We start from the raw sequence: 12283 nt of genomic DNA, 5'->3' as shown, positions 1-12283 counted from the left end.
TAGCACTGCTCTGCTCCAGGGCAGGACAGAGCTACGGGCCTGCGGGGCAGGACGGAGCAGCACTGCCCTGTAACATAAGCCTGGGGGGCCGGTGCTGCTAACCAGCAGCAGCTACAATAGGGCAGGACCGACTTACAGCCCCAAGGGTTGAGGGGAAGGGCAGCACCCTGGATTACTGCACACACTACAGGGCAGCATGGACATCCCTGCAGGGCAGCTGTGGGGGCAGCAGCTGCCACCAGGCAGCACCCACTATAGGGCAGAGCAGAGTTACAGCCCTAAGGGCATGGGGTGGGGATTCACACAACCCCCAGGACCGGGCTTGTATCCATGATGGGTGATGCGGTACTGTAAGGCAGCGCTCAGTACAGGGCAGGACAGAGCTCTGGGGCAGGACCCAGCTATGGGGGGCAGCACCCTGCTTATGGGGCAGGATTGAGCTATGGCCTTAAATGGCCAAAATGGCCATTTACACTATGGGGCAGGATCAAGCTATAACCCCCCTATGGGGCTGGACTAGCTATAGGGTTGGACTCACTATAGGGGGCTAGACTTGCTATAGGACTGTACTCGCTATAGGGGACTGGAGCCACACGTGCTACAGCGTCATACTCACTGTAGGGGACTGTAGTTGCTATAGCGAGCCATACTTGCTTTAGGACCATACTCACTGTAGGGAACCATACTTGCCATAAGGAGCCATACTCCCTATAGCGGACCGTACTTGCTGTAGGGAGCTGTACTCACTATAGGGCCGTACCTACTGTAGGCAGCCATACCCCCTATAGGAAGCTATACTCACCGCAGGCCCATACCCGCTATAGGACCGCCCCCTCCGGGCGTGTCCCCCCCCAAGCCCCCCCCCGACGCGGTGACGCAGGACGCCTCCTCCTTCCCCTCCTTCCCCTCCCTCCCTCCGTCCCTCGCTCGCCGCCGCCATGGGCAAGAAGTCCCGCAGCGCGCCGTGCCGCCGGCCCATCCTGCAGCTCTCCCCGCCCGCCCCCCGACGGGAGGACGCGGGGCCGGCGCCGCAGCCCCCCGAGGGCGCGGAGTCGGGCTCGGAGCCGGGTAAACCCCCCCCCCTTACCCCCCTACAGGCAGCAGGGCGACGCCTTTGTTGGGGGGGGGGGGGGTGCGGGACGGACCGTTCCGGTGCGGTCCCGTAACGCCCCCCCGCTCCCCCGGGGCTTTGTCCGTGACCCCCCTTTGTGCTCCTTCCCCCCCCGCAGACGAGCCCGAGGCGGGGCCGGAGCCGCCCCGCAGCGCCCCCAACCCGCCGCCCCCCGCGCCCGCCGCCGCCGTCAAGCCCACAGGTAAGGGGGGGGGGGACCCAAAAATTCACCCTGCCGACCCCCCGGAGGCACGCCGCGACATTTTGTTTTTTGAATGTTATCCCCCCCTCTATTTTCCTTATACAACGGCCTTGGTTGTATAAATTAACTTTTTTTAATGATTATTTTTCTATTGTTTATATATTTTTAGCCCGCTCTTTTTCTTTATATAATAGGGTGGTTGTATAACTTAACTTTTTAACTCATTATTTTTGCATTAAATGTATATTTTTTAACCCCACTTTTTTCTTTATACAACAGGGTGGTTGTATAAATTGACTTTTTCTACTAATTATTTTTTCATCGATTATATTTCTTAACTCCCTTTTTTTTTATATGAGGTGGTTGCATAAATTAATTTTTTGCATAAATTATTTTTTTTTCATTATTTACATTTTTTTTAATATAGGTAGCATAATCTCACCCTTTAAGCCCCTTTTATCTGGGGCAGTGCAACGTTTCTCTCACGCCCCAGATGTCTTTTTTTTTTGGACGGGAGCAGGGTTATTGCCCCCCGACCCCCTTCACTGATTTTTGGGGTGCCCCCCCCCCCCAAGTGATGCACGGCTGATCCCCCTCAGCAGTTTGGGGTGGCAGATGCTGTTTTTCCACCCATTATTTTGATGTGTATTTTTTTTTGTGTGTGTGTGCACGTACGCATTTTTTGTTTCCTTTTTTTTTTTTGTAAGACTTTTTTCCCTCTTCCTTCAATTTTTTGGGGGTGGGTTGACGCCCCCTCGGTTTGCGGGTGGGATACGATGCCCCCCTACATCGAGGGTCGCTCTTTGCTCCTCGTTTCTCCTGGCTGCCCCCCCCAGCAGCTGTGGGGTGCCCCCGCAGCCATCCCGGGAGGGATCGGGGGCGCTCCTCTCGCGGGGTCCCCGTCCCCTCCCGGCTGAGGGTCTCCTCTCCCCGGCCAGGCGGCCTGTGCCTGCTCGGCGCCTACGCAGACAGCGACGATGAGGAGGGCGAAGCCACCGAGAAGTCGGCGCGCTCCGGGGACGCGAACGGAAACAACTCAGCCGACATCGACAGCACGCTGGCAAACTTCCTGGCGGTGAGCAGGGGGTGCCGGGGGCTTCCCCTCCCCAGGAGGGAGCTGCGGCGGGGAGAGGGCGGCTCCTGGATGTGACGCTCCTGCTCCGCTCTCCCTCGCCCGGGGCTTTGACTCGCCTCGCGACCTTGTTTTCAAAGGAGATCGACGCCATCACGGCCCCCCCGCAGCCCGCAGAGCCCGCCGCCGCACCGCCCCCCACGCCTCCCCGCCCCGAGCCGAAGGAGCCGAGCGCTGGGCAGCCCGCCGGCACCGCCAACGCCAACGGCACGGACGCGGCGCCGGCCCCCGAGTGGCAGTATGACACCCAGTGCTCGCTGGCAGGAGGTGAGTGCTCGCCGCCGGGGCTGTGCCTGCACAGGGAACCCGGGGAGGTGGTGGAAATGGGGGGGGGGGTGACAGTAGGGTGGGGGTATGGTGGGGTGTCCTGCGAGTGACCAGCTCGTCCTCACCCCCCCCAACAGTGGGAGAACTGGAGATGGGCGACTGGCAGGAGGTGTGGGACGAGAACACGGGCTGCTACTACTACTGGAACACGCAGAGCAACGAGGTGACCTGGGAGCTGCCGCAGTACCTGGCGGCGCAGGTTCAGGGCCTGCAGCACTACCAGCACAGGTGAGGGCGAGCTCGGCTGCGCGGCAGGAGCGGGGCTGCGTCCCCACGCCGGCCCCTTACTGCTCCTCTTCCTCCTCAGCGCTGCAGCAGCGGGTGCCAACGGGAGCTTCGCGGCGTCTGCGGAGCTGTACCCGCAGGAGAAAGGGGCCACAGCGGGTGGCCGCGGGGCCGGCCTGGCCAAGCCGGTGAAGAAGGTGAGTGGGGCGAGCCAAGCACCGGGGGCTCGGGCCAGGGGCGCGCGGAGTCGCTGCCTGCGGGCTGATGTGGCTCTTGGTCCCCTCAGGAGGTGAACGAAGGCGTGCAGGCGCTCTCCAATAGCGAGGAGGAGAAGAAAGGGGTGGCCGCGGCCCTCCTGGCGCCGCTCCTGCCAGATGTGGTGAAGGAGGAAGAGGAGCGCTGGCGGAGAAAGGTGATCTGCAAAGAGGAAGTCGAGCCACCCCCGGAAGAGGAGGCGAAAGCGGAGGAGGCGGCAGCTGCTGCTCCTGAAGAGCCCGAAGCTGGCAGGGACCCCCTGGAGGACACGCTGCAGGAGGAGCTGTGCAGCGTGGTGCAATCGGGGGAGAGCGGGGAGGAAGAGGAGGAGCAAGACACACTCGAACTGGAGATGGTGCTGGAGAGAAAGAAGGTACAGGAAGTTCTTTGTCACGTGAATAAGGCTGCGGGTGCAGCCAAATAGCGGCTAGAAACAAACCAGGAGCAGCAGACGCTCGCGTCCCTCCCCGAGCCCTTTGGGAGGGGACCTGGCATATCCCGCGCTGCTCCCAGTCGGGCTCCTCGCAGACCTGGGAGCTGATGTGCTGTGGCTGCGTGCAGCTGCTCCCCTGGCAGTCCCAGAGCTGTTGCTCCGTGTTTGCTGCCGTTAACGCCACATCCTGATCAGAGCAGCCGTTTCCCTTTCGCGCACAACTTGTACCCGTGGTCGTCTTTCTGGGGCGGTTCAGGCCCCTGCAGCGCAGCTCACCGGCTCGTGTCTCCGCAGGCAGAGCTGCGTGCCTTGGAGGAAGGAGACGGCAGCGTTTCAGGCTCCAGCCCGCTCTCTGACGGGAGCCAGTCGGCCTCGCAGGATGCGACCCGCAGGCTGGCCTCCAAGCGAGGGAAATGGAAACTGTTTGTGGGAGCTGCCAGCCCCGAATCCACTAGTCGAGGCTCCAGCAAAACGGGCCGGGAGAGCCCGGAGGCGGGAGAAGCAGGTAATTCGAAAGGCTCCCTTCGGCGGAGGGAGGCGCGGGTGTTTGGAAAGGCCGCAGCCCTCTCCCACCGGGGCATCTTCCCCCCGAAGATGCGGCTCGCCCGGAGCCCGCGAAGCCCCGCGCGGTGCGTAGCGAAGCCGGGAGGCGAGGTACGTGCGCGGGGCAGGAGGGCCCGGCCGTGGGGTGAGAGTCCCGCGGGCACAGGGACAACGTGGTGCTCTGCCTAATCCTCTCCTTTATTCCATAGCTAAAATACTTAGCAGAACACCGATCCTGAGCACGTTATTGGAAAAGAGAAAGCAAAAGTATGGGGAGCGGTGGCTTCATGCCCTGCTGCCTTCTGCTTTCCTCCTGACGCTATAAACCCTAACTGTGCTATGTCGGGAGCTGTTACCTTCTCTGTGAGCTCTGTGTGCATCGCTGGGGAACAGTCGACGTGTTTCAGGCAGCTGAGGTGTCCCCTGAGAGCCGTCCGGCTCCGCACCCGGTGCGTAGAAACCTAAGGCAGGACCTCGCTGCGAGATCCCCCTCGTTCCTACGAGGCTGTTTTAGGAGAGGTGCGTTGGGTTTACCAGCGTCGCCTGAGCAGCGACCACCCCGCACCCCGCGCCTTACTGAATGCCTGCGGAGCTGCTCGTGTGCCCCTGAGCTCTCCGCTTCCCATGCGGCGGTGAGAGGCCTTTCAGAGACCTCTGCCCAGTGGGCGTTGCAGAGCACCACGTAGATTTATTGCCTTGGGGAAATGGCACGGTTGTGGCTGCTGCAGCGCGTGCTCAGCTGGCTGTGGTGGCTGGAGGCTCCCCGGCTCTCCCCAAAATGCTATGGGAGAACAAACGGCGTGTGCCTGGCTGCCGACCCCTCCTGGGAGTGCAGCTTCAGGCCAGCACCTGCCTGCCTCGTAACGGAGCAGCGCATCCCCTCTTGAACACAAAACGTGCCGAATGAGAGCCATCAGCTTTTCCCAGGGAAAGTTGGGTGTGGAAGTGCCCTGTGCCCGTAGCAGGCTGCGTCCTGCTGCAGTGGGAGGCAGCGTGAGCCCAGTTAGGGGCTGCTGCGACCCCGACACGTGTGTGCCTCATGCAGAGGTGTGATCAGGAGTCATACTGTGGAGCTCACATGAAATCGGTGATGGTGTGTGTCCGGGTGGCCCTCGGGGGGTGGTTTTGCCACAGGGGTTTTGCCATGGGGCTTTTCCCCGTCCCTCGTGGGCTCGTGAACAGAATGTGCCTGGGACCGGCTGCCATGCAGCAGTGCTGTTTTCCCACTTGGTATCCCAAGGAAATGTGAAGCTGTTACTCCAAAGCAACCTGCGTAATGCGTGCCTGCACCCTGTACTGGGATGTAGCGAGGGGACCGAGTGCCAGGGATCGATCAATCACTGCTTTAACCCGAGGGCTTTCGGTTGGAGTCCCCAGCAAGGCCCCCGCCAGCACTCGGGCAGTTACTGAGTTGCTGGTGTCCTGTGATGTCGCCCAAACAGGACGTTATGGTCAAAAAGCAGCTTTTGGGGAGCTCTCTGGTCTTGCTTCAACCTGCTTAATACGTGACACCTCTTGCTGACGAATTATTAACCTGCAGGAGTTCTGTGATTGCCTGCCCAGCGGCTGGCTCTCTCTGCACTTCCTTCAACCTCTGCTGCAGGCTCTCTGTTGCTCTTCCTGTCCTCGTGTCCTAGCGGCTGTAATTCATCGATTCCTGTTCTTCTGGAAGAACCATGGCCATCCGACATAGAGGGTCTGCAGCCCTCTCTGCTTTTGGTTTCAGGCTTTTTTTTTCCAGCTTTGGCTCTGGCAGCGGCGCGTGGAGCCCGGGCAGCGCCGCGATGGCGGCAGGACGCGAGGTTCACCTCTCGTTTCTTCTCCTGCAGCCGCGGGCACGGAAGCACCCGATGTGCATTCAGACAAAGAGGCAGAGTCTGAGGAGCCCCAGGAGAAAGCCAAAGCACAAGGGGCACCAAAAATAGAAGAGGAGGAGCAGGACCTAAAGGTAATGCAGGTGTGCGCGCGTGAGACCGCGTTCCGGCACGTGGCAGGGACAGCGGCAGGGCGCTCACCCAGGCCGGGAGTGGCTGGCGGCTCCCCCCAGTGCTGGCCGTGCCGCGGGGCTGTTGGGTGCCTTGGCCCCCCCCAGGCAGTCGGTGCTGGGGCTTTGGCCCTTTTTGGGGAAGGTGGGGGCAGTTTGACGCCTCAGATCCCAGGCTGCAGGAACAGCTCGCCCCATGAAAGGGCGGCTGTGCAGGATTGGGCCAGCATCTCTGTAGCCCCGTTTCCTGTCTCCAGCAGGAGCCAGCAGCAAAGGCTTGAGGGAGCCTCTTAAAAGAAGAAAAGGGGGGTGGGGGCACAAAGAATGGCCCCTGGGTCTTGTCGTGAGAGAGAGCAAACGCTTTTGTCTTGACTTGTTGATACTAACGCCGTTACCGTCCTGCCTCCAGGCCGAAGACTCCTCGTCCGTAACCTCTGTGTCCGGAGGCTGCCAGTGTTCAGGTTCTGCCCTGTACCTGGCGTTACTTTATGAAGCAGCAATTGGCTGTTAGGTGTAAACTGGGGAAGCTCCGGGTGTTTCTGCACCATCGTTCTGATATTTTCTCTTCAGGGGCTCAATTTGCTTTTCTGACTGCGGCTGAACAATTCCCAGAGCTCCTTCCTGAGCCGCATCAGTTGCACGCAGAGCTGCAGGTGCTGGGTGATGGTTATGCAGAGTGCCAGGGGAGATCTTTGTCAGCCCTAACCCGTCCCCTTCACTCCCCAGCCGCTCATTACTGTGAGATCTGCGGCGTTAAATTTGACTCCCGAGTGATTTCGTTTCGTTTGCAAACTTTGTTGCCTCTTTTTGCCGTGTCCTTTATGGATGCCATTTCTTTATGGATGTCCTTTATGGATGGGGAATTGCCAGCTTGTGGTAGAACCCCAGTGGAAACCTTCCGCAGAGAAACCTCGCACTTAGTCCTTATTTCCCCTCATTTAATCACTTTTACAGTGCGAAAGGGCTTTACCATCCTAGTGACAGATTTAGCCTCTGTCCTGTAAAAAAAAAACAACTCTTAATGAGTTTTGAGATGTGATGTTCTCTGCACAGAACCAGCGAGCCTCCTCTAGTGTAGCATATCCATGAGGCTTTTGTGGTTTTATAATTTATTCCAAAAAAAAAAAAAAAGAAAAAGCCTGCAGCGAGGATCACGCACGCTGGCTGCTGTGTCCCAGCCAGCTGCCGAAAGCCTATCAAACCGTCACAGTTGCTGCCACCTTTTCTTCTGGTGCTGGAGGTGCTCTGTGTGACGGACAGTATGCTGTAGCGTGGTGGTTTCACGTGCAGGAGCCCTCTAGCGCTGTTGGAGGAATGCCGTCTCCTCGGGTAATTTGTACCGCTCGCTTCCTCGGTTCGGGGTCATCTCTCTTCTGCCAGCCTCTGGTTTGTAGCAGATCCTCCGCTGCGGAGCCGCCCTCAGATGCAGGACCTTCCTGGCTTCTCGTAGGGATGTCGGTGCGGGAATTCATTTCCCTGCCTCAGGCTCCTCTAGCGCGGCTCGTCTGCCCGGCCCGGCCCTGTCCCTGGGGACAGGCGCCACATTGTTGGCTCTGGAGACCTTCCAAAGCCTCTGCTGAAAAATGACGGAAAACAAAAATTGTTTCAGAGCCCTCCTTGAAGCAATCAGTCACAATGTCCCTCGGAGGCATCTGTGCTGCCCTCGATTGCTTCCTGGCTTGTTACTTGCTCTCAGCCCCTTCCCCTCGGTCACGTCCCAGTGCTGCGCCCGTCGCGGAGTTCCCACTCCTGCGGGGTGCTGGGGTTGAGCCACCGGTCACTGCAGGCTGGTCTGGATCTTAACACAGGCCCTGCCTCAGCTCCTGAGTAAATGCAGAGCGGGCACCTCTCTCCGCACTTCCAGCTAGTTCCATGGGAAGTGACGATTTACAAGGGCTGAGGATACGTCCCGGCCCATTTCCTTTGGGAAGCAGTTGAAATACTTCTGTTGAATGTTTTGTGCCGTGGCAGTAGCTCTGCCGTGACTCCAAAGCCAGAGCGCACCGAGCCGTTGGCTGGTTTGGAGCTGGGGGCCGCGATGCAGAAAGGGACACGCTGAGAGGGGCCACCCTGCGCAGATCCCATCCCGGGGGGCGCGGGAGGGAGCGGGCTTGAAGGAGGGGGTGGCCAGCGCCGGTTCCAGGGGGACTTCAGCGCCCAGCCGTGCCAAAGGACCGCGGAGAGTCCCCGGAACGTCCTCGAGCCACGGGGCTGCAGCGGGTGCAGCAGCCTTGTGACGCCGCCCGAGCGCGGCTCTTGACTCTTCCCCTTTCTCCCTGGCAGTTTCAGATCGGAGAGCTGGCAAACACTCTGACTAGTAAATTGGAGTTCCTGGGCATCAACAGACAATCTATCTCCAACTTCCACATGTTGCTGTTGCAGACAGAGGTAACCAAGCCTTCGCCCCTCGCTCCGGCCTTCCGTCCCGAAGCGGATCAGATACTGTCCGCCGCTCGAGCGCCGAGGGCCGGTGCTGCGTGAAGCTCGTGGCGGTGCCGCGCGCCCGCCCGCCCGCCTCCTGCGCCGCAGGGCCCTTCCTCCGCGGGGGGCGAGCATGGCTTTGCGCGGAGGCGGTCTCTTCCTCCTGGCCCCCCGAGTCCCGTGCCGTAAGGGAGCCTCCTGGACCTCGAGTCCTGTCCCCAGGGCCGCTTGCAGCCCCCCTCAACGGCTTCCCCCGGTTCTTGCCCTCTAGACCCGCATTGCAGACTGGCGAGAAGGTGCTCTCAATGGAAACTACCTCAAACGCAAACTTCAAGACGCAGCCGAACAGCTAAAACAATACGAAATAAACGCCACCCCTAAAGGCTGGTCCTGCCACTGGGACAGGTACGCGCTCTCCTACCTTTCTCACCTTTCATCTTTGACATCTCAGACATGATTTGTGACCATCACCACCTGAAACGACGTGGCGCCGTCCCTCTCGGAGACTCCGTTAGCGGTGCTGGGCAGGCAGAGCAACTTCCGGCACTTACAGAGTTGGGGCCAGCCGCCAAATTGGAGAATGCAAAGCGAGAGCTCAGTGCTTTGAGACGGAGCCGATTCACTGATTGGACAGAGCTGGTTTTCACTCTCGCGAGTGTAAAGCGCTGCGGAGGGCGGGCCTGGGGGGTCGCGCATGCGAGAGCTCTGTGAACTTTGCAGGATCTCTGGATCACCTCTTCTGACCAACAGCTCTGACAAAGGACAAACTTCAACTCATCGACGGAATGAAGAACAAGATTTCTGTCTCCTGCCAGCAGGTCAGACCCAAACATTTCTTTTTCTATTTGGCTTTCTTGATTAATTTTCCTTTATTTGAAATCTTTGCTCTTTTGTTTTTCAGCTCCCAGATCCGCTCCCTCTCTCTAGCATTCACTGTATGTTTGACACCAAGAGTATCATAAAAGCGACCTCCACGCACCGTGGGCTAGGGGGGCAGCCGCCTTCTCTCACTGGGCTGTTCCCCGGTGCCCCTTCTTGGAGGGCGACTTTGAGCCAAGGCAGTGGCTGAAAGTCCCGGTGCTAGCCCGACCTCGCTCTGCTGCACGCTGGCCTGCTTTCTCAGCCCTCCCCTCCCCGGAGCGGGGGGCTCAGCGGTGTTCACGCAGCCAGCGGTGCAAGTAGCTTTGAGCGAGCCGGCTCGGGCCTCTCCTGCCTCTGTCCTCAAAGTTGTTTGTTGTGTTTGAGAGTGGCAGCCCAGCTGCAGAGGGTCTTCCCTGCGAGAGCACACTGCTGTCGTGGGCAGGCCCGCCTCGGAGTGTCGCTACACGGGGAGGGAAAGTAAAGACTCGTTTTCTTTCTTGTGATTTAGGGAGCATAGACGCTATTTCTATGTTAACGAGCACTCAGGAGAGTCGCAGTGGGAGTTCCCCGACGGGGAGGACGAAGACGAAGGACAGCAGACCACCGACAGAAAAGCCGACGGTCCTCCTAAACCACCTCCAAAAGAGAAAGGAGAGCGCGCCGGAGATGCCGCCGAGCGCTCCGCAGGTACAGCACGGGGGGCAGGAGGAGAAGGGGGGGTGCTGGGTTTTGTGCTCCCCAGGAGCAGGTTCCCATCCATGCAGACACGCGGCCACGTGGCGCGGGTCCTGCCGCGCTGGCGGGAGGCTACCACCTCCCGCGCCGGGCGCCTCGCTCGCGGTAGCTTTAGCGGAGCCGGGGCAGGCACTGCTCCTGCGTCTGAGCCGTCCCCGTCGGTGGTAGCCGTCCCAGCGGAGCCGGGGAAGGCGGGGTGCTGCGGGGTCAAGCTCGTAGCCTGGCCTCCGCCTCCCCGTTCTGCGGCAGGGCCTTGGAAGGAGGCAGCACGCGCCCGTGCTGGCAGCAGGAGCGGCAGCGCGGTCAGTAGCGTGGGTTTTCAAGCCTGTGTCAATATGTATTCTTCAGGCTCCCTTTGTAAAGAATCCTTCTCAGGCCAAGTTCCTGCTACGTCTCTCATGCCGCTCACTCCATTTTGGACTCTGCTTCAGTCCTCTGTCCCGGTCCTCCAACCTCCCTTGCCTTTGGAAATGCCTCCGCCGCCTCCGCCTCCACCAGATTCGCCCCCACCGCCGCCGCCACCACCCCCGCCGCCGCCTGGAGAAGACGGCGAGATCCAGGAAGTGGAGATGGAAGACGAGGGGGGCGAGGAGCCGCCTGCCCCAGGAACAGAAGAAGACGCTCCCCTGAAGCCTCTCCTGCGCCCGGCTGTCAGCAGCAGCCAGGTGAGCAGCGGCGCAGGCAGCCGTGCGGCACGCGTGCCGTGTTGGTGTTTGATCCCCAAGCACTTGAGGGCCGAGGGTGGTGGTGAAAGGGGAGCGAGGGGTGAATCCCAGCCCCGTTGGGCTGCGTCCCTCCTGCCTGGGCTCTCACCTCGTCGCTCTCCGTTGCAGGGAGCCGCTGAACCCAGCCCTGCCCCGCTGCTCTCCGCCAAGCCTCAGAAGCGGAAAGCCGCCGAGATGAACCCGGGGCTGATGCAGCGAACAGCCACCATCGGCAGCTGCCCCGTCATCTACAGCCAGCCCCTCATGGCCGCCGGCAAGTACCAGCCTTCGGCCGTGCCCCTCGCCTCCCTGAGGCCACGCCAGCGGCTGCAGGGCGAGATCCAAGGCCGCGCCAACCTCCGCCTCGCGCCGGGCCACGCCGGCCCCCAGCCCGCCGGCCTGGCCATGCAGCCCGGCTACTTGGGCGTGACGGCGCCCGCGGCGCCTTCCGTCATGAGCTACTCGGAGTGTGCCGTGCCTGCCAGCCTCGCCGCTGCCCCCGCCGTGCCGCTGGCCCCGGCGCGCGGCGCCCTGCCTGCCACCAGCGCTGCCGAGCAGCCGCCTCCCCCCCCGCCGCCCCAGACGCCCCCACCTCCCACCCCCAAGGCGCCGCCGCCGCCCGAGAAGCCCGAGAAGCCGAGGAAGGGGCGGAAGGACAAGGTAGGAGGATGTTCCTTCGCCCTTCCCTCACCGGCTTGCCTGCTCCCTCTCCCTTCTTGCCCACGCTCACCACGGACCATTGAATTTCCTACGCAGGGCAAGAAGGGCAAGACGAAAATGCCGTCTTTGGTGAAGAAGTGGCAGAGCATCCAGCGGGAGCTGGATGAGGAGGAGAACTCCAGCTCCAGCGAGGAGGACCGGGAGACGACGGCACAGAGGCGCATCGAGGAGTGGAAGCAGCAGCAGCTGCTCAGGTACGGGCCTGGGAGGCTGTCCCAGAGCCGGCAGCACTTTGTGATGGCGTGCTGCTTGGCTGCTCACACGGAGAGGCGTTTATTTGCCCCCCTCCCCTTAAAGGGAGTGGGATTTGGGGTCTCTGGCTGGGAGTATGAGGGGACTGGGTGCTGGGGAGCGTCCCCGTGCACCGCCCGCGCGCTGACACCCCTCTTTGTCCCCGCAGTGGCATGGCGGAGAGGAACGCCAACTTCGAGGCGCTGCCAGAGGACTGGCGAGCGCGGCTGAAGCGGAGGAAAACTGCATCGAGCACATGAGGCGCGCGCGTGGCGCTGTTTTGTTTTTGTTTTTTTTTTTTTTTACAGTTGTACAGTTTAGAGCCCTTTACGACTCAAATCGTTGTCCAATAAATTGTAGCAGTTTGGGACGTGCTGTCTGCTTGAAGGGGGGCTGTCC

At 60.8% G+C, this 12283-nt stretch overlaps 1 protein-coding gene across 2 annotated transcripts; it reads left to right on the top strand.

Moving 5' to 3' along the window:
- The first annotated feature begins 894 nt into the window (after positions 1-894).
- On the top strand, positions 895-12254 carry FNBP4 (formin binding protein 4). 2 transcript variants are annotated; one of them, XM_080594976.1, is made up of 17 exons: positions 895-1068; positions 1230-1313; positions 2252-2388; positions 2526-2712; positions 2850-3000; positions 3080-3194; positions 3284-3625; positions 3980-4190; positions 6058-6176; positions 8496-8600; positions 8905-9038; positions 9354-9451; positions 10003-10181; positions 10661-10894; positions 11063-11593; positions 11690-11847; positions 12054-12254. In XM_080594976.1, the coding sequence occupies exons 1-17, from the start codon at positions 939-941 to the stop codon at positions 12142-12144; spliced, it is 3006 nt and encodes a 1001-aa protein (XP_080451102.1). In that variant the 5' UTR covers positions 895-938; the 3' UTR covers positions 12145-12254. The 2 variants fall into 2 exon arrangements, with proteins under 2 accessions (XP_080451102.1, XP_080451103.1); XM_080594977.1 differs by lacking the exon at positions 9354-9451 and having other exon boundaries at positions 896-1068; positions 10578-10894.
- The last annotated feature ends 29 nt before the right edge of the window (positions 12255-12283 follow it).

The sequence above is a fragment of the Anser brachyrhynchus genome (genome assembly GCF_964034855.1).
Source record: "Anser brachyrhynchus genome assembly, chromosome: 5".
NCBI lineage: Eukaryota > Metazoa > Chordata > Aves > Anseriformes > Anatidae > Anser > Anser brachyrhynchus.
Note: the sequence above shows the minus strand (reverse complement) of the source record. Positions and strands in the feature narration are given on the sequence as shown.